The sequence below is a fragment of the Anticarsia gemmatalis genome, chromosome 14 (genome assembly GCF_050436995.1).
Source record: "Anticarsia gemmatalis isolate Benzon Research Colony breed Stoneville strain chromosome 14, ilAntGemm2 primary, whole genome shotgun sequence".
NCBI classification, from domain to species: domain Eukaryota; kingdom Metazoa; phylum Arthropoda; class Insecta; order Lepidoptera; family Erebidae; genus Anticarsia; species Anticarsia gemmatalis.
In genome coordinates, this window is record NC_134758.1 from 563,891 (window position 1) to 584,852 (window position 20,962).

The 20,962-nt window shown below is 37.8% G+C and overlaps 5 protein-coding genes across 7 annotated transcripts; 3 read left to right on the forward strand and 2 right to left on the reverse strand.

The window, feature by feature from the left end:
- The first annotated feature begins 115 nt into the window (after positions 1-115).
- On the forward strand, positions 116-3,832 carry LOC142978140 (uncharacterized). 2 transcript variants are annotated; one of them, XM_076122456.1, is made up of 7 exons: positions 116-531; positions 841-918; positions 1,159-1,501; positions 1,683-1,942; positions 2,357-2,472; positions 2,812-2,987; positions 3,551-3,832. In XM_076122456.1, the coding sequence occupies exons 1-7, from the start codon at positions 436-438 to the stop codon at positions 3,790-3,792; spliced, it is 1,311 nt and encodes a 436-aa protein (XP_075978571.1). In that variant the 5' UTR covers positions 116-435; the 3' UTR covers positions 3,793-3,832. The 2 variants fall into 2 exon arrangements, with proteins under 2 accessions (XP_075978571.1, XP_075978572.1); XM_076122457.1 differs by having other exon boundaries at positions 3,347-3,690.
- A 183-nt stretch (positions 3,833-4,015) lies between these two features.
- Positions 4,016-5,654, reverse strand: Trax (Translin associated factor X). The gene is made up of 4 exons (XM_076122459.1): positions 5,505-5,654; positions 5,120-5,357; positions 4,588-5,006; positions 4,016-4,249 (listed from the first exon to the last, which is right to left on the reverse strand). The coding sequence occupies exons 1-4, from the start codon at positions 5,509-5,511 to the stop codon at positions 4,056-4,058; spliced, it is 858 nt and encodes a 285-aa protein (XP_075978574.1). The 5' UTR covers positions 5,512-5,654; the 3' UTR covers positions 4,016-4,055.
- A 45-nt stretch (positions 5,655-5,699) lies between these two features.
- Positions 5,700-7,905, forward strand: Arpc1 (Actin-related protein 2/3 complex, subunit 1A). The gene is made up of 4 exons (XM_076122458.1): positions 5,700-5,831; positions 5,915-6,012; positions 6,102-6,184; positions 6,442-7,905. The coding sequence occupies exons 3-4, from the start codon at positions 6,112-6,114 to the stop codon at positions 7,491-7,493; spliced, it is 1,125 nt and encodes a 374-aa protein (XP_075978573.1). The 5' UTR covers positions 5,700-5,831; positions 5,915-6,012; positions 6,102-6,111; the 3' UTR covers positions 7,494-7,905.
- Sec71 (ADP ribosylation factor guanine nucleotide exchange factor Sec71) lies at positions 7,507-16,839 on the reverse strand. 2 transcript variants are annotated; one of them, XM_076122454.1, is made up of 3 exons: positions 16,390-16,839; positions 9,145-14,039; positions 7,507-8,158 (listed from the first exon to the last, which is right to left on the reverse strand). In XM_076122454.1, the coding sequence occupies exons 1-3, from the start codon at positions 16,511-16,513 to the stop codon at positions 8,018-8,020; spliced, it is 5,160 nt and encodes a 1,719-aa protein (XP_075978569.1). In that variant the 5' UTR covers positions 16,514-16,839; the 3' UTR covers positions 7,507-8,017. The 2 variants fall into 2 exon arrangements, with proteins under 2 accessions (XP_075978569.1, XP_075978570.1); XM_076122455.1 differs by lacking the exon at positions 16,390-16,839 and adding an exon at positions 16,045-16,072.
- A 342-nt stretch (positions 16,840-17,181) lies between these two features.
- On the forward strand, positions 17,182-20,694 carry Bub3 (mitotic checkpoint protein Bub3). The gene is made up of 4 exons (XM_076122855.1): positions 17,182-17,546; positions 17,735-17,959; positions 18,260-18,530; positions 18,914-20,694. Exons 1-4 carry the CDS (start codon positions 17,334-17,336, stop codon positions 19,201-19,203), a joined length of 999 nt encoding a protein of 332 aa, XP_075978970.1. The 5' UTR covers positions 17,182-17,333; the 3' UTR covers positions 19,204-20,694.
- Positions 20,695-20,962: the final 268 nt, after the last annotated feature.

Sequence of the window (20,962 nt, forward strand, 5' to 3'; positions counted from 1 at the left end):
ACGACTTCTTTTGAATATTGCATAAAAATTTGTTGTTAGCACAAGAGAAGTTTGGATATTTCATAACTAAACGCAGCTCATCAGCTGACACTGTCAATTGTTTGACATTGGCAGTTAGGACGAAAACACACTCTTGAATGAACGTTGATTGAATTCAAACAAACTACTTCAGAACTTAAAATACATGTGATTAAATGTTAGTCATTATTAATTATATTATTACCATTTATACTCTAGTGCAGAAGACTGCAAGTTATCGTACATTTTTAATAGATTGTTTAGTCTAACCACGACCTAATTCAGTTTTGTTGACAAGTGACAAGTTTGAACAAGAAACAAGTCGTTGAGCGACGTTGTTTGTGATTAAATAATCCAAAATATTCTCACGGTGGTGTTGTTATTGTGTTATATAAATGCAACGCAGAAGTAACTAACATGGTGTTTAAATTAATTCGCGTGGACGCACAAGAAGCGTCTAAAATACAGCTTGTAACCGGTAAACATATAATCGGTCGGGGAAAGTTTCTGCATGTAAGTATTATACTAAACTTCTATTATAATCATGATTATTTTAAGATTAATATAAAACCATGCAGTATATAACTAAAACTTACTGTTTTTTCTCGTATAGGTATGTAGATTTATCTAACAGTTTCCGATTTCCCTATGAGTCATCGTTGCAGTAATACATACGGGTTTTTACAATCATGCATTATCTAAAGCTAAACTAGTTCGCTTGACTGACCTTTTATACTATTATCTATTGTAAATTTCAAATAATGTAGTATAAAAGTACTAATTAATAAACTGTTTTTCATAAATTATTTGTTGATATTTCAGGATGATGATTCAGATAAGCGTGTATCTAGAAACCATGCAGAGCTGGAAGTCACAGATGATACTGTCACACTTAAATCAGTAAGAAATTTTGAATAATAATAGTAATTAGAAAGTATGGAGACTTCATGTCTTATATTTGTAAATTAAAATGGGCTTCACTTGCACACACAAATGCACATAAAATTTTTACAAGTCTCAGAAGTTAATTAGTGAGAATTTATAACAATATTTATTAATACAGTAACAAAAGTTTGATTATACAAGTTACATGGTCAAGTCTGCTGAATTCCATGGAAATAAAAATTTATATCATTACAGCTACACCAAAACCCATGTTTCTACATAAAGAAGAACACAACAGACACAGAAATACTTCAACAAAACAGTACAATATCTCTCAACAATGGTGACAAATTCGGATTAATACCGGACAACTTTTGGTATGAGGTCATACATTGTCCAGACATCCCAGAATCTCCTTTAGAAGTAAGCAAAGAGAATGAGGAAGTAGGAGATGGAGAAGTAAATGTAGAAAGAGAAGACAATAATGAACAAAAACGAGAAGACAAGGACAAAACGTCAGACAATGATGAAGCTATTGACTTTGATATGAGTGAAGACATTGAAGAACCTAATAGATCTGCTTCCCCATCATTATTAGGTAAGTGATCATAATCTTAGCAATCTGAAACAGATAAGACAGACTGAGAGAGTAACTTTTGCATTTTAAATCTAGCACTATAAATTGGTGTGGTTTTAAACGATTACATTGAATAAATCGCTTTTTGTCTGTTTCAACCAAATCTTTGGCATTAATAAATAATTTTTTAATTTAAATTTAGGTGCAGAACCAAATGCTCCAGTTGATCAAGAATCAACAGAAAGTTATAATCCTGACAATACTGTACAAAGACCGGCAACTCCAGAGCCACCAGCTGATGAAGATTCAACACAAAACTATAATGCTGATGCCCAAAAACAAGGAACAGCCACTCCAAGCAAAAGAACTCATGACGCGATAGATTCCAGTCCAGTTGACGTAAAGAAAGTTAAAACTGAACCACAGACACCTGAAGCAAAGGCTGGACCTAGCAATGATCAGGTTTTAAGAACAATTATATTTTTCTTTTGATATTTTTGCTGTTAAAACTATAGGCTGCGATTTTGCTAGACAACAGGTCTTTTTGATTAATAATAATGTCATTGATATACCAGCCAGCTACAGCCAACAGTAGTCTTGCAATAAATAGCTTATCTTGGGAATGCCCAAGGGCTTATCCTGCTATTCACCTAATAGGCATAGAGTGTCTAAATATATTAGCACCTTACTAACTGTTTTCGTCAAAAAGAAAAGAATCATTAATAAAATTGCTATGTAAATATACATTTGGAAGCTTACTAACTTGTTCTTGTGTAACTAACTAATCCTTATATTGACTACAACTAAACTAAAACCGTTTTAATACAATTTTTATCCATGTTATCTCTTAGACTAACATAATTTTAAAACCCACAGGTTGGATCTGATACAGATAGCAAAGATCAGAAACCAAACGTAGCTGCGCCCGCGTCGCCTCCCAAACCTGCCGCGCCCATGAGGGAACGGTGTTTGTATGGAGCCAACTGCTATAGGTAAGATTACTTGATATTTGCCTTCTTAATAAATATATTATGCTAGGTCAATTTAGCTTGCACTTGCAGGGATGTTTATTGAAAAAATATAGATGTACCTTTCCTTACAATCCCTCCTACATCTTATTTAAATCTGTAGTTTTGTCGTCGAACATGATTCAAGTAGTTAATTTTTCCATAATAGATTATAGGTATTAAACACAAACAGTTCGTGGACGCAGACGCGTACATCTCCGTTATAGTGTTTACTAATCAAAGTTTACTGCATAGGATATTTTTATTATTTAGTTGATATCACAAATTATTGTATTATTAAACTACTTTAAACTTATTTTACAGACGCAACCCGCAACACAAAGCGCAGTTCAGTCACCCTACAGACAGTGACTGGGGTGTGGGTCCACGTGGCATATGTCCTTACGGCGCTGCGTGTCGCAAGGCGGACCCCAGGCATTGGCAGCAGCATGAACACCCACCTGGGGTCAACCCGCCGGACCCCAACGCAAGGAGACCAGGTAAGGACCGCTTATTGGCATAATTTTAAGGTTTAATTGGATATCAGCATGTTAGACAATAAAAAGCAATTATTTCTTGTACCAATCAGTGTAGATGATGATTTTAAAACAAAGTAGTGCACCCTGGCCTGTGAAGCTCTAGTTGTAAAACAAAACATAAAGTTAGTAGTGTACATTAGATGCATGAGTGTATTGGTTTATAGAATTTTTTGTGGAACTGTAGTTTGTATTGTTAGCTAGTTTTTTGGTCACAGTTTTGTCTGATATCAATTTTATGAAATAATCAGGCTCCAATCTGTAAATGCATGTCCCTTAGTATATAAACTTGATATCTAAAATACTTCATTCTTTTTCACCAGGTATGCAAGTAGTCCAACGTAACGGAAACATATTCTACATAAACGCACATTCAGTCAACTTTTACGATGATCACTTTCAAGTTGAAGACTCGGACGGCGACAGTGTCGATTATGATTACGAGTTCTAATCGCTTTCATATCGAATAACAATCATGGTTACAGAGAGACGAGTATAATTTTTTAAATTAAGATTAATTTGATCAGGTCAGGGAAGGAAGCAAAGGAAACAAAGGAAACAAATCAGGAAAAGATCTTCGGATGACAGTGACAGTGGGGGCGATCAATCTGATTTGATAGTGACAGGAAAAAGGGCTCGAAAACCTATCGTAAAGGATTTATCTTTCGGCGATTCGGGGTCTGAAGATGATCCATACCAAACGGATGAATCGGATGAGTGGCAGCCGTCGAGTGACGTCACTGACAGCCAGGATTTCTCTCAAAACTGATATACTTACTTAAATTATGAATAAAAATGTTATTTTTTTATTAATGTACTTTAATTTTTATTTTTTTCTCATTACTTTTTTGTTGATTCGTAAGATTGGTTGGCCTATAGAATAGGATTGTAGTAACTAGTTAGTATTACGCGAAATCACAAGGAACTGCGTTATGAGGCGTTACTGCCACGAGAGAAGGCATTTTATTTTGATGTAAAATAAAACTGAATAAAATGATTTGAAGCTTATATTATTATTTAACATAACAGTCTTTAATAATAGCCTTCGTCGTCTGAGAAGTTGGTCGTGCCGGAAGCCTCCCACTCCGCAGGCGCGGCGGGTAATAACAGGGTCGGGGGTGCTTCGCCCCCTCTAACACGTAGAGCATATACTGCCATCTCTACTTTGAACACATTTGCTCGAGTGACGTTCAGTTTCTTGCCTATTAGGCGCGTACCTGTTATACCTGAAATTAAGAAAAAAATTATAAATAAGTTGATGACACAGACCAATTTTTTAGAATGCATATTTTTTATACACCACTAAACATGTTGTATTACACAAAGTAAATGTATTTTTACAATCTTATTATGTGTTGCATCAGATTACTCTTATGAAAAAAGGATAAATAATACTTACTAATAGTAAACAAGAAAATATAAAGGGGGAGGCTTACATATTGAGGTGCATGGCAAAGTTAATTAACTACAACTGAAGCAGGTCAATAATTGTTAGCATATTTTACATTCACAAACTACCTCTAAAAAGAGTCAAACTTTTTTTGATAGTGATAAAATATCTTACCCAAATAGCCAGTATACAAATCCCTGACGACCTGACAAGCATGGAAGCATTCATCACTGTCTCCACTAGAAATACTGTTAATGGCCTTCCTCATCAACTCTCCAGTTAAATCAGCCAGTCCTAACATGTAGTCTGTCTCTGGAATCATTGTAACAATACTCCTTTCTTCCTCCTGTTCATTCTTAACAGAATAAGAAAATTCTTTCTGAACTTCTGTGTATGGTATGATCTCTTTTGTGGCCATTAATGAGTAAAGAGTTCTAGCCTCAATAAACTCTTGAAAGCCTGCAGTGACTGCTCTAGAATGTAAATATGCTGGACTGTTTTCCAGTTCCAAACCAATGCTTTTGATTGGCCCTGAGATCAATTTCTGTATACGGTCATCAGCCTCTTTCAGTGTTTTATCCAGAGATTCCTTGCTGCAATCAATTATGGAATAAAATTTTAATGGACTAACAGATTGTTTCGCAGTTATATACAATATAAAAAATATTGAATATACTAGGAAACTTATATTTTGTCATATACTCACGTAATAGCTGAATGCAACAAGAAAATGATCCTCTTGCTTTCAATAGTAATATCTCTGGATAGTTTCACGAGCCTCTCATGTCGATCTTGTCGATCATTTAGTTTCAAAGCGGCGGCTTTAAAGATCGCTAGAACAGGGCTATCCGCCGGTAACGAAGTTGCAGTCTCCCGTGCAACTGAAGATAACGTGTGGTTTGAATTTGAACTTCTGCCACGATTGCCGCGGTGATGGTGACGTCCTGAAATTGTTTTTATTGACAAAATAAAGACTAGATGGAGTGTTAGCACAAGATAGCTTCATGTTTATACTGAAAGATACAGATGGCATGAAAGAAAAGTAAGTAGAAAAAGAGAACTTCTATTTATTGCACGGTATCTATACTTACCAGACATTTTTGCGATATAGGTATCTTTACAATAACTTTGCTATAAATTAAATTGAGATCTGTTTTGGTAGCACTTCAATTCTTCATTCACAATTTCACAATCAAGTCAAAATAGCTCAACCTACTGTCAAATTCGTAGTCGATTCATTTTGTATAAATTATTTGCAACATCGTTTTTACTAATCTAGCTTAGTCGTCTATTGCCGAATCAGAACTTTGCTTTAGCTTTGGTCTGTATCACTGTCTCTGACTAATATCATCATCTGTCGACATCTGTCTACTTGACATTCCGTCAATCGACGTTGATTTCCTTTCGAAAATAAATAGGTTTGTATATTATATTGGTTTAAATTCTACAATTCAGTGCTAGTTTTAAGTGTCTTGAGTGTTTAACCCGTATATGATTGCAGGAATTCGTGTCGACTGCCCAGAGTCCGCGAATTTCTGCTTATCAACATCTGATATCATCTTGGGTGTGACGGCTTTCCCTTCTGCTTAGAAATTTACGGTAACTATAACTTTAAGCTGTTATTATCGTTAATGTAAACGAAGTTCAACTATATATAATCGTAATAACATCGTTTTTTCATGTTTCAGGACATCAATCATGTCTCAAACATTAACTTTTGGTGACTCATGTGCGCCGGTGACTTGTCATGCGTGGAATAAGGATAGAACGCGTAAGTATTTTAATAAATTTCGTATAAAGAGATCGGTTTACCTGTTTCAAGGAAATATGAACTTAATAGTAACATAATATTTATTATAGATTTTTTTATAAGATAAAAATAATTTGTGACAATATGTAGAGAAAGTAATTTATAGAATTCTAATCCCCTTAATTATTAATATTTACAAGACAAGTTAAGTACCTAGTCTATCTATCAGTTCTAAACTTAAATGTTATTGGTTAATAATTATCAAATTGATTTTACAGAAATTGCATTTTCGCCCAACAACAATGAGGTCCATATCTACCAGAAGGAAGGTAATGACTGGAAGCAGACCAACAACCTCGTTGAACATGACCTGAAGGTGATGGGCATTGACTGGGCTCCAAACACCAACCGCATTGTCACCTGCTCTGTAGACCGCAATGCTTACGTCTGGACTCAGAACGAAGATGGCAAGTGGAATACCACCTTGGTACTCTTGCGTATCAACCGAGCTGCAACTTGCGTGAAATGGTCTCCCATGGAGAATAAGTTTGCTGTTGGCTCTGGAGCTAGGTTGATCTCAATCTGCTACTTTGAAAAGGAGAACAACTGGTGGGTGTCCAAGCATATCAAGAAGCCCATTCGTTCAACTGTGACCAGCATTGATTGGCATCCTAATAACATGTTGTTGGTTGCTGGATCTGCTGATTTTAAGGTCAGGGTGTTCTCCGCTTATATCAAGGATATTGAAGACCAACCTGGACCAAATGTATGGGGAAGCAAGTTGCCATTGGGCCAATTGTTGGCTGAGTTCCCCAATACTCCCAATGGAGGTGGATGGGTGCACAGTGTGTCTTTCTCAGCAGACGGGAACAAAGTCGCATGGGTGGGACATGACAGCTCCATAAATGTAGCAGATGCTACTCAAGGAAAAGCTGTCATTAAACTGAAGACTGAATTCTTACCATTCTTGGGATGCAGTTGGGTCACCAACAACTCCCTTGTTGTGGCAGGACATAGCTGCATTCCTCTTCTATACTGCCATGATGGCAATCAGATCAATTTTGTTGCCAAATTGGATAATACTCAGAGAAAGGAGTCTGGTGGTCTTTCTGCCATGAAGAAGTTCCAGTCCCTGGATCGTCAGGCACGCATTGAAACTAATGACACCTTCCTTGACTCTATTCATCAGAATGCTATCACTTCCATCAGCCTGTTTGAGGGTACCAAGGCTAATACCCGCAAGTTCAGCACCACTGGTCTTGATGGACAACTTGTCATCTGGGATGTGGACTCTCTGGAGAGGTCCATTGAAGGACTCAGGATTGTATAATAACACCACAGTGTAAATTTATGATTTATTTTAAGGAATAATATAATAATCAGTTTGCGTGCGAGTTCTGAAGTCACTCTGTTAAAAACGATAAACATGGAAAGCCGTGGGAAAGTATAACTTCACAATCACAGTCCGATCAGTCTAGCTAAAATAAAAACACGAAGCAACCGCAGCAGTGAGTGAATTCAGCTCCCCAGACAGTAAAAACTTTCAAATATACAGAATAAACTATAATAATTTATAGATACAACTTCTATGCTTTATAATATACAATTTAAAATTTATTAATCAAATCAATAATTTATAATATAAATTAGAAAATAAGACTACTACACCCTATGATAGATCACTTTTAATACTACTCAAGTACTGATTGCTGTCAATATTACATTAAATTTTAAGGAATCAACCGAAGTATTATTTGTTTTAACATTAACATCAAAGTCATAGTGTAATATCCTAGAGAACTATAAGGCCATATTGTTTGTATGTGTGTGTCGCGCGGGTGCGGTGCTACCGTGCTACTGCGGCTTGGCGACGATGTTGAACACGGGCCCGATGCGTATGAACACGCGCCGCAGCACCGAGCGCAGCTCCGGCTTCAGGTCGAAGCACGTGATCTCACACAGCAACGGGTAGTAGCTGGATACGTGTGCCGCAAACTGAAACATACACATACATACATTACTAATACCTATAAGGCAGGCTGGGAAATGTATTGGTTTTTTAACTTTTCGAGGGAAAATGAGTGAACGCCCATGTATTCCTAATAAAAACCCTTAACCATTGTTAAACGAGTATAATTCTGGATAAACCCATAAGGCTCAAATCACGTGGCATCACATTAATAAAATGAGTTGTTCGTTACTAAACGGAAACACACGGCAAACGTTTTATGACAACAAAATAATCGTTCATATCCGAGCGATAAGGTTTGTTTATTGACAAAAAATGATATCATACTCTTTGACTGTTCAAATTTTGGCTGTAATACCGAGAGCCATTTCAATTTCGACTTATAAACATAGCGGTGAATTTATTTAATTACTGAATGTGAATGCACATAAATTAAAAAAGCTAGACCCCACAGGGAGTATTAGGCAGTCTATTTTAGTCGTTCCGCACGCAACACACGTGTTTATGATTATTCGTTAATCGCAAACGGATAAAACGAAACGTGAACAGGATAACATTATTTGTTTCACGAGGATAGCAGTCACTAACTCATAGCGTAATCGGGAATGTTTCAAGGAAATGTAAAAACCTATTTATATTTAAACGTTTTTTTGTAAAGTATAGTTTTAAATTGGTTTGTATGAAAAAAAAAGTCACATGTTTTCAAATACAGGCTTAATCGAATTAGAAATCTATTTCTCTGAAAATGATAATTCAAAAGATACAATCATTTTCATTCAGTAGCTATGTTGCAAGATTTTATATATTCAATTGGTATCAAGGCTCCGATCATAATTTTAAGGTTGATCGGAAAAAGAAGACGATAAACATATCCTTAAAACGTGTAAACTCTTAATCAATCGGCGCAAGTAATAATTTATCATTGTAGATAATATCTACACTCTAATTCCATTTATATTGCCGCGATAAAACGTACTGAGTAAACAAGCTGTCAAGTATCAAGTGTACTTACTCTTTCGTCTGGCATCTTCAGTATTCTTGTGAGAATGAGCAGCAGGATCGATGTCCACGCGTCTCTGTGGGCCTCGCTCGTCACTCCGGCGAAATACTCCAACGCTTCACAGCAAATATTGATCAAACTCTTCTGAACAGCTGGCCAATGATCTCTTCGCGTTTCATCACTGTACATCTTGAACAGTATTCGCAACACACACGCTAGAGACTGTGTCTCCTGCTTCAGCATGTTAGGCTTCACTGAACCCTTGAAATTAGCCTTCCATAACACATTCCTCTGCGCATTGTTAGTGTTGAACGTCTTAGCGAAGCGGTGACTGCACATAAGGCATTCGACGAGTCGTAGCAGATGTGGGGAGCTCAACAGTCTGTACATTCCTTGTTCTTCACGCTGACATTCTTGTTCCGTGCCGGGCGTGCCACCGGTCAGTTCGGCGGCGGCTAACGCTAGTGTCTCGGCGTCTTCTTTCCTCGATGTAGCCGGGTAGAAGACGATGTTATCGATCGTTTGTATCAGCTCCAACTGCACCACGCACTTAATCAGGAGACTGTTGAATACTCTATTGGAAGACTTGACTTCGTCTCCACCACCTTGAGGTTTCTTTAATATACCATGACGCACGTGTGGCGTCTCAGCGTCGTCGTTCTCGTCTGGCTTCCAAGTGAGGAGAGTGGTCGGTAAAGTGCTGTTGAATATGTCCAACATGATCTGGCACGTCTTGCTCCACGTGTCTTCGTTGAACTTGGTACCGTTCGATATGACTAGATTCTCCAAACAGTTGGTACCCGATCTCGCGAGTTGCTCGTTATCTTGCTGCACGCACCAGTGCAACTGAGCGTACAATTGTTCTAGTAATAGTGATCCAAGAATGTCAAAGTATTGCGTGAAAACGTCTACGATGGCGTACAACGCGTGATTGCATGTCGTAGTCATCCACTCGTTCTTCTCTAACTGGTGCTCAGGTAACTTCATATTGTCGAAGATTCTAAACAGAATGTTGAATAGATCTCTCCACCAATGCGGACGGAATGATTCACCGTGCGTTTTAATAATCTCAAACAGGACAGTGAGACCTCGTGTGCGCACGTCTAGCTTGCAGCGGCTGACGACACAAGACAGTGAGAAGAGTAGAGGAAACCATCCTCGAAGCCAAACTCTATCCTCCTCGGGAGCGCCTGGCTCTCCCTCCAGCCCCGCGTGTTCAGCGAACAGTTGCGGGGACGCTCCGACTGCGGTCGCACAAGACCTCACCAGCCTTATTGCTTCCATGGAAGTATCAGGGAACTTTGCATTACATGCGAATTCCGACAAACATTTGACTGCATCTTGGAAGGAGTCTATCATTGCAGGGAATTGTTTTTCGTATAACTCGGATATAATTTTGCCCGTAGTTTGGAATGCTAAATCAACGATCGCTTCATCCTGATCGCTGGCAGCCAAGTGGAATACTGAGAATATGTTCTTCCAACCTGACCTGATGTTGGGTGCTTGTGAGTTGACCATCTGAGCGATGCAGCGCACAACCATGTCTCTTATTGTCGGTGAACTGTTTTTCTTCATGATATGCTCAAATGGCCTCAAGAAATCTTTTTGGAATTTGAAGTTGGCGAACTCGCCTTTCTCTATGAACTTCATAGACAGTTGTCTCAATGAGTCAACTGCGAAGAACGCTATGTCTTCGTTGCTGCTGCATCCTACTTTGTTGAAGTGATCACCGAGCACTTGCCATATTCGAGACCACTGCAGCCTGATACGGCCCATGTTGTAGTAAGATATTTCTACAATCTTTTGCAGTGAAAACATTCGAGGATTCGTAGGATGGCTCAACTCATCTAATGATACTTGACATAAAGCTTTAACGAAATCTACAATAGCATCACCATCTAATCTGGTGGATCCTGTGAATATTCTATCTACAGCCACGACGACACTCTGCGAGCTTGTCTCTCCGATGTGTTCTTTAACACTAGGGTCTAACGACATGAGGCTGAACTTCAGCGAGTCTGGCTGAGGCTTGATTCCAGATCCCGATAAGAACTGTGGCCGCACTCCTGTCCCTATTAGTTGCGCTAACTCAAGCTGGGATATGCACTTGACGACGTCTAACCAACTCGTTCCTAGATAGTTGCCATCTGTATGCGCCACAGTGATCAGTGTCTTTATAGTGTCGATGTTCTTCGCCTTCATTTCTGTGATGGGCGAGTTAGCCGTTAATAGCGTGAAGCGTGCGAGAGCTTGCACGTACGCATCTCTTTCAAGCGACATGTGGAATATGCAAGCGATGCGGATAGCACATCTGATACCGTCTAGGCATAGGGATGCAATTTCAGGATCATCGCAATCTTGAAGCCCAACTGAGAAAGCCGCGAGGAAAGGTGTCCACGCCATTTTAAACATAGGTCGCACGTGCTCAACATGTTTCGCCGTCGTAAATGGAGTTTGAACATGAGATACAGATTCCATCAAGTTCTTTGCAGCCGTAGAGATCTGCTCCATTTCCATATTCCAGATCAATTTTCGTTTCTTTTCGTTAGCAATCATGTGTTTGCCGGGCTTCGAAGTGTTTTTCATTTTGATCTCGTGTCCGGCGATTTCGTCATAGATAGTCGATAAGTATTCACGTGGCAGATCATTGTTGTCACTGATGCCGCTATTTAGTTTAATGTATTGTTCTTTTGTCATCTTGTTCTTGACTTGTGGCGAATGTAAGTCTGTCGTTAGCATTATTATGGAAAACGCTAATACGTAGACGGTGTCGGCACTCGTAAAGAGTGTGTTGTTTGGATTGCATTCACAGTAGCGCGATGCAAATTTTTCCATTAGCCGGTCGATTTTTTGAGCTTCGCCTGGCAACCTAAATCCTTCTAAGAAATATCTTAGCGCGGCTACAATATCCATGTTGTTGAAGTTCATGGAGTCTACGTAGGAGTACATAACCTCCTTGGAATGATCATCGTTCTCACCTAAGTACTCGCCAACGAATGTTTTGTCCAGTCTTTCATCAGTAAGTAACCATTCTGCAATTTCTTTTGTAGATGTTCCCAAAAGTGCTTGCTCTTGTAGGAAGGCGACCCCTCGTTTCGGTTTTCTATTGAACAAGTCAATGCCAGTTTCCCAAACTTCTTTTTGTTGTTTTAAAACCTCGAATTGTTCAGGAGAATCTAAGGTTTCTCTGTTTCCAATGTTGCTGGAGCCAGTGGAGACCAGACTTAAACTTGACCCACCGTGGGATTTGATACTGTGGTGGTCAATGTCTTCTTTAGCAGTTCTCTCACCGAGAGTGGTTTGTAGATTCGGGTTTATATAAAGTTCCTTGCTCCATTCGACCATACATTTTAATATCGACACTAAGCACTCTAACCCACGAATACGCATTGACTTCTCCTGATTAGGTGTAGCACCTAATTCCAACGCTTGTCGCCCTTGAGCGATCTTTGAAACATCATTTACTAGCCGCTGGAAGAGATTGGCGGCTGAAAGATCACAGTCGTAGTTTACATAAATGTCTACGACACTTTGGGCATCACCACAGATCCTGGTCAATGCCTGGATGACCATCCACTTGTGCTCAAACGATGAGCTCGATGTCTCCAAAATGTTCATGAAGATTTCTTTGAAAAACACTTCGATCTGTTTCTTAAGATGAACCTTAAAGTTCTGAAGGAGAGCTAAGAAAATAGCCAATGAGAGTTCAAATACTTCTGGTACAGAACTGACGCCGTTCTTTGACAGCGCCACGCAAAGATACTGCTTTATAGCTGTGATGAACATCTCATTGTTTCTAAATACTGGGCCAGCATTTTGTAGGATAGATAGAAGTAGATGAAGAGAAAGGATTTTGGACCTTAATTCGTGAGATTTAGGGTCCGGAGTGCCTTCAGGGAGAGGCTTCATGGACAGCTTGCAGAGAGCTCTAAATACTAAGAAAGCATCTTTTTGTAACACATGCGTGAATTTTGCTGTGACAGAGTTGTCATTTTCTGAAGCGACATCTACACTCTCTTGAGAGGGTATTCTCGTCATTGCTGCTTCAGTAGGAACTTGTCCATTACTTTCTTGAGACACACTAACACTATCCTGAGAATCAGATGGGTTTTCATTATTGTCAGGCCCATTGGATCCTTCTGTTGTGTCTTCGGTTTTCTTAGCAGCAATACTTATGGCATTATCTATAACTGAGTCTACAATTTGCTTAGCAATAATTTTCGCTTCTAATACTTCGTCAACTTGATCAACTTGCGGTTGTTCAACTTCTTTTTCTTCTTCGTTTGTATTGTTCTGCGTTTCTTCAGAAACAACATTGCCATTTGGTATTTTGTGGGGTATCTCTGTTACTGTGTTAGTGTTATTATTCCCCATTGCTTCAGATTCGATAGCTTGGTTTTCCATTTTCGTGAATATGACGTTAAGCATCTGTGTCAATGTTGCTCTCGCTGTGGTCTGGTTGATGAGGTTTTTGCTTGCAAGATAGATATTGTAGCATGTTCTGACTGCAAGCAGAACAGTGCCTTCGTGAACTTCGACATGTTGACTTGTGATGACGGTTAGTAATGCTTTAATTATTTGGAGTTGGACTCCTTCATCAGTCTGTGGTCCAGTGAAACAACTGCATATTGTTTCGACTATTCTGTCGATCAGTAATTTTCGAGGTGTGGTGGAGTCAGGAATGTTTCCAGTAAGGTGTCCGTATGCTATGAGTTTCTGTAGACAGTCCAGAGCAGTGACCACTATCCTAGAGGCCTTACTCTGACACGCCAGTTCGAATGGTAGGAAGTATTTCTCTGCCGTGATGATGTTGGATGCATCATTTTTGGGCAATGGAAGTGTCCCTGACGTGGGGCTCTCTGCTGACTCCACTTGCCCACCATTTTTGAGTTCGGTCTTTATTTCCTCTGCAACAATAAAGAATATGATAAATTATTTGGCAGCCAACCAATAATGTCGTTGTTGAAGTTAATTTATTACGAAATATTGCCACTGCCTTAATATTCTGCTGGTAAAAGAAACCTAATTGCTTCTTTATCTTTGTGTAAATAAGTTAAACAATTTATTGTACTAAGTGTCGTATTAATAGATAAAAGTTACATCCTACAATAAATTTGATTAAAAAGCAATTGAAGAAACTAAGATATTTAAACAAAAGACATTAAACAAGTACATTGACTCTCACACAATAGAAAGTGATGCAATAAGAAAATAAATGTATGAATACATAAATAATAATGTAAGTGTTTTCTGAAGTACTATTATGGCCTCACTACATCTGTATTTAAAATAAAGTTCCCTGGCTGCATCAATCTAATATTATAAAACTATTTTGCTATTTGTGGCTAACCACATAGCATAAGGAAGTCAACATTGACTTCTACACATCTATATTAATAAAAATAGTTAATAAATAGCAATATATTGTCACTGATACTGTTTCCATGTTCTCCAACTGACTAGTAGGTACAGTACACTGTAATACCTTTAATTGTGATTAGCTTATGATAAGTAACATACCCTTTCAAAATTCACCTTTCTGAATTGATTAATAATTTGTGACTTTCCAACTAGAATATTCTTAAATAAAATATACAGATTGGTCAATGCATTGGAAAGTGGCACACACTGATTTAATCTGTGATATCTTATCAATAACCTATCATTATTAAAAGGACATACTTTTTAATAATCTTCAAATGTAGGTGCAAAATTGTTGGAATACTAAAGAAGTATGTGTAGGAGTAACATAATAGTGTTAAATAGTCCATAATATCACTAGACCATACTGCAAATTTTCATCCCCTTTTACAGTTGGTGTGAGGTTAAGTTTCGAAAACAGTATTAGCCTATTTTCTTACATACATGTACAAAATCATGTGGCTCCCATAGGGGTAGGCAGAAAACTAGAGAACATGAGCCTATGCTCTAATCCAGATGATAAACGAACACCCTGCTATATTTTACTAATTTTACCCAAACCCGTTCAGCCATTTTGTCATGAAAGCTGGACAAATAAACACCCATATTTATAATATTAATAAGTATCCATTACTGTGCCTAGACTGCCTACAGTAAAAAATAATCAATACAATTTGACCTTTACAAATGCTTGCATGTAAGTTCAGGTGAACGCTGATTTTATCAGCTGTACACATAGTGAAGTGTTTTTATCACAACACTTGAAATTTTATTGTTTATTGAGACATTGTAAATGACTGAAGACTGACTTTCTTTACTGATTTTACATATCAGTAGTTTTGTGATTGTATACATAAATGTTAGAGTTAGTCGTTCCTCTGAGATGATTATATATAGATAAAAACTGATATACATAATAATATTGTCTACATGGCTACTGTTGAAGAATGTTGCATTTAGCTCAAAAAGTTATTAAAAACTCGCATGTTAGTGGGCATTACTTGTTACAAGGATTTACAGGTTAATTACTCTAGAACTAGTCATTATTGGGGGACAGTTACAGATAGATGGCTATTTCCACACTCACATTCACACATAATACTATATAAGTAATCCTTCATTATTTAAACATGTAACATGAAGTAACAACATCAAACACAATAAGAAACATCACTAGCAGTCTAAATAATATTCACCAATCACGTTAAGAAAATCACATTTTAATGACACACACTTATTTCTTTACTATTGGATTCAAATCAGAACTGCATGCACTGTTTAACAAAACATCAAATCAATATTAATATTGTGAGCTCGAATACATTATAATCTGACAATTTAACTGTCAAGGATGCACTTATATGGTATTGTATTTGCATGATAAAGTACTTTGGACAAAATCCTGCCATAAACAGCATGGGAAGTGTTATCACATGCTAAATACAAATGTGCATAGCTGTGTCCATGTAATACAACCTTCTATGTACTAACCTAACATAAGCATCAGATACTTCGTTGTAAACATACTACATATACATTTAGGTCATGAATACTTCACACTAATTTAATGAATTTCCACACATCACTGACATTCGATCCACTGGGTATTCTGTGACTCTGTCGAAAGCGCGTATTAACGATACTACGATAACGCAAAGTAGGTTCCAGCTTTTATAACCAAGGTCAATACATTCACTATCTAATAAATTATCAACATCTACAAAACTATTGCATTGTACATTTTAAACTAATTAGTGATAGGTGATAATACATACATGCCCACTTGACTATTCGATATAATACGCTATTGTGATGTAAAATGTCACCAACACTCACCTAACGCGACTTCGCAGGATTTCTTCAGCTGGCTGTGGTAGGACCTCTTGATGTCCTTGTCGGCCAGTATCTTTTCTAGCGCTCTGACTATAAACATTTCTTTAGTTTTCAAGTTGGTTTGCATCGTTATTTCATAAGTTGATCACTCCATTCGTTCCTATTGGAACCGACTTAGCTGCGCGGTGGTTTTGTATTCATTTATGTTATTTACTGAGGCACTGTTATATTGTATTCGTATTCCTATATGTTCGTGGTGAGATAGCACAAATAGAACATCACAAAACTTTACGGGACTGCAGATTTTTGTGAAATCATTTCTGCGAGACGGAGATTTCTTCTACGATTCACACCTCATCACAAACATGTCAATTATAAAGATGCGTTCAGTAGTGTCACAGGATTACACAATCACTAATCATTAAAATATTTTTTCAATAAATTCTTCGGTCTTGGGTTGTAGATCTGACTGCAGCAATTATGAACGCTAGTTGACTCGTGACTTATTTTTTGTGCCGACTTTGCAGGAAAATAAATTCAACCAAAGTAAAACGAATTACTAAGTTGCGTTCAAAGTTGTACGTTCAGTTTTATATTAATACGTCATCAAACGTAAAAATGTAAATTAAATTTCTTATACAATATAGAACGAACGTTCAAAATATCTTACACAATAAATTCTTAGTAGAGAAAAGTAAGGTGTTTGGTTCGTTATTATTTTAAATTAGTGATATTGAATCATAGTTTTGTCTGATGACTGCGTTTTGTTTTATCTCATGACATATAAAACGTTTTTTTTTATCTGTGTCTGTCTGTCACTCGCTGTCGAATGGGTAGTTTGCGGTTAAGCCGCTATTTACGTTAAAAATTGTTAAATTCTTCGTAAACGAAGAGCCCTTTTTTATTTTTTGTGATATTTCCAAACAGCCAACAAAATTGCTTCCACAATGACTGTTACGCGGGTGGCGGAGTCCCGCACGGAATTTAAATTAAAAAGCTTGCCTGAGGATGCTATATCCAGCGTCAAATTTGCTCCAAAATCTAATCAATTTCTGTTGGTATCGTCCTGGGACTGTTCTGTTAGACTGTACGACGTGACATCGAACACGGAGCGTCATAAATACAGTCATGAACTCCCCGTTCTGGATGTCTGCTTCAGGGTAAGAATTCATTTGTTTTTGCAGACTCTAGTGTTGTAAACACCACATTATTGCCTTGAAAAGCTGGGGGCACATAGTCTATGTCATATAACGACCTTAAGGTTTTAGCAGAGCCTTTTTGAGCTCTATTGTTCCTGTAATAGAGAAGTCTTTCACATACATTCATCACACTTGTAATAACTTTTCAGGATGCAGTCCATTCATACAGCGGTGGTTTGGACCAGATGCTCAAGATGTATGACCTGAATGCGAGTGCAGAGACGGTACTCGGGGAGCATAAAGGTGCTATCAGATGTGTTGAGTTTGCCACTGAGGTGAATGCGGTGCTCACTGGCAGTTGGGATGGCACTGTTAAGATGTGGGATAGCAGAGTACCTAACTGTGTTGGTACTTATAACCAAGGAAATGAAAGGGTAAGAATATTTTATAATCATTATCAAGTTACTACTGTAGTATTAAAACACATAAAATGATTTCCACAGTGATGATGGTGATGCAAATAAGTAACCAAATACACTATTCAGTAGATTCTTGTGAGCATTAAGTTATGTAAACAGTCTCAATACTAAGTGTTTGAAAATCAATTATTGGTATTTCCAACCTAACTTGATTTAGAGCCGAAAGCACTTTTATACTAAACAAAAACCTACTAAAGATGTCATTAGGCAAATGTACTATTTTCTTACTCCTAAAATGATTGTTTCTATTTCCAGGTTTACACGATGAGCATAGTTGGCGAGAAGTTTGTAGTAGGCACCTCTGGCCGCAAGATCTTTGTATGGGATGTTAGAAACATGGGTCACGTGAACCAAAGACGTGAATCATCATTAAAGTACCAGACGAGATGCATCCGAGTGTTCCCTAATAAACAGGGATATGTGCTCAGTTCTATTGAAGGCAGAGTGGCTGTCGAGTACTTGGATAGTAACCCTGAAGTTCAAAAGAAAAAGTATGCGTTCAAGTGTCATAGGATAAAAGATGGAGGTATGTAAAGAACTTGCAAAATCGAAAACTCATTAGCGTTAGTTGAATTAAGTGTAAATATAGTTTTTCTTTTTAAAAATGGTATACAGTTTATGAGATGAAAATGAAAGTAAGAAACTAATCTTGTAATAACTAAAGGTTTGCCCAGGAGATAATTGACTGCCATAGTCAGGGTGAGGTAAACAAGTCAAAATAATCTTTGATCAATCTCTCTATACTGTAGATCTTGGTCATTGGAACATAATAAATCATCATCCGTCCCTATTATTGATTCTGGTTTCAAGTAGCTCTTATTAGCTGGTAGACACTCTAACAAACTACTCAGTCTGTCAACTTATTGTCTACTGCTTTCTAACTCGGTACATTATTTTTTCGACTTCCAGGCCTAGAAAAGATCTACCCAGTGAACGCAATAAGTTTCCACTCAGTCTACAACACATTCGCGACAGGCGGCTCCGACGGCTACGTCAACATTTGGGACGGATTCAACAAGAAACGTCTCTGTCAATTCCATCGATACAACACTGCGGTTTCATCTCTTAGCTTCTCTCACGACGGATCAGCTCTAGCGATTGCTTGCTCGCAGCTCGATGAGACACAGATTGAAGACCCGAAACCTGAAGACACGATTTACATTAGATACGTAACGGACCAAGAAACGAAACCTAAATGAGAAGTGGACTTAACACAGTAGTTCTGTTAACGTAATGGCTCTTAGGAAAGTATTGTTCAGGGCGTAGTTAGTCTCCATGTTAAATAGTAGGTTATGACAGATTTCATATTGATATCGTCATTGATTCGTGTGGTAATTTGGCGCTAGAAATGCATTTGTATGCACTTTTTTATTTAGTAGCATGTTAGGTACTGAAGTGTGAAAATAAGTTGTTTGTGTGCTTAGTTACTTGCATTGTGTCGTCTATAAAAAGTTATTTACTGAATCGAAATTTTAGAACTACTTATTATTAACACTAGAGAATTGATGAAATTTTGAATATTTGATGGTTAGGGACATTGATTCAGAGTTATGCAAGCTAATGTGTGTCCCTCAAGTGCCAACTGTGGTTATGCTAGTGCAATATTAGCTGTTAAAGTTTTATCAATTTTGCATACATTTGGGCGCACATAAATTATGCAGCAAGCATGAACTTGCAGTTATAACCAATGGGCTGTTCGATGCATCATTTTCAATTTTTAGCCCCTTCTTACACCGCGCAACCAAAATCTTCGACACACGACAGATATTGTCATTACGCGATATCCGCAAAAGTCAAATAGGTACAAAAAAGCGTTGTAATGCATGCTCAAGTCATTGTCTATTACGCGAGCATGCACTTTCACCTTGTTTTGCTTGACGTTTTGCTACAGGTTGCACCGACCGCGATCGCAACCTGCCTTGCGACCTTATCGTAGATTATGCTATAAACATTCAATGTTAAAAATGTGTCTTAACCCAATCGAATTGACGCTTTAGCCTAAGATAATAAACTTATGAGGATACTCATAAAATAGAAATAATAAGGTTTCACCTTAAATATTACACTCAAATATTCCGTGTCATTGAAAAATCTGCTCTAATTACGCCCGTTAGGTATAGGTAAATAAATTCAAATTGTAGTTAATATCTGAAGTCTATCGGAAAAAAAATCATCACAATGGATACTACACACTAAATCGAAGCAGTCTGTCTGCCTATTGCACAGTCAAAAATTATGATACGATATCGTAGAAAATTTTCTTTTCTCCACTAGATACTATCGTAACATTTTCGTATAAACATTGACGTTTGAAATTGCTTGTCAAAAATTAGTTTCTTTAAAATACGCTAGGGGCGCTAATTAATGTTTTTAGTACAATTCCTTGATAACTACTTAAAGCTTACTTGATACTATGAGTGTCTGTCAACCCTCCGATGGCAGCAAATTTTAATAATAAAATTAATGTGCTTTCGCCCCTGTTAAAAAAAATTTATTTAATAAATAACCTTTATCTCGTGTTTGTTAAATTAGCTCGTGTTGAGGAGTGTTTTGTGTTGTACATAGCAATATTATTGGACTGAGCCATGACTGACAGAACTGCTAGGTGTTATATGATCTTAGAGCCGCGAGGCTCTGTTAGAAGTAATTTTAGTTATAAGTCACCAATAAATGTAATTAAGTTTCATAAATCATACTTTTTATTTTATGCCCCGTAACATTTCTGCCCCATGTTAATAATAATGTCCTTGCCGATGCAGCTACGGTGCGGGAGGTCAGTTTCAATGAAGCTGGTCAACGGAAGGACTTTATTTAAAGTGTCCAAGTGAGAGCACAATACACAGGTACACTCCAGTCCGTTACTTTACTTTGTGGCTCGACCCAGGGTTCGAACCCGAGACCTCTCGCACGGCGGTCGCATACACTACCGACCGCGTCACAGAGGCCACTCTGCCCCAC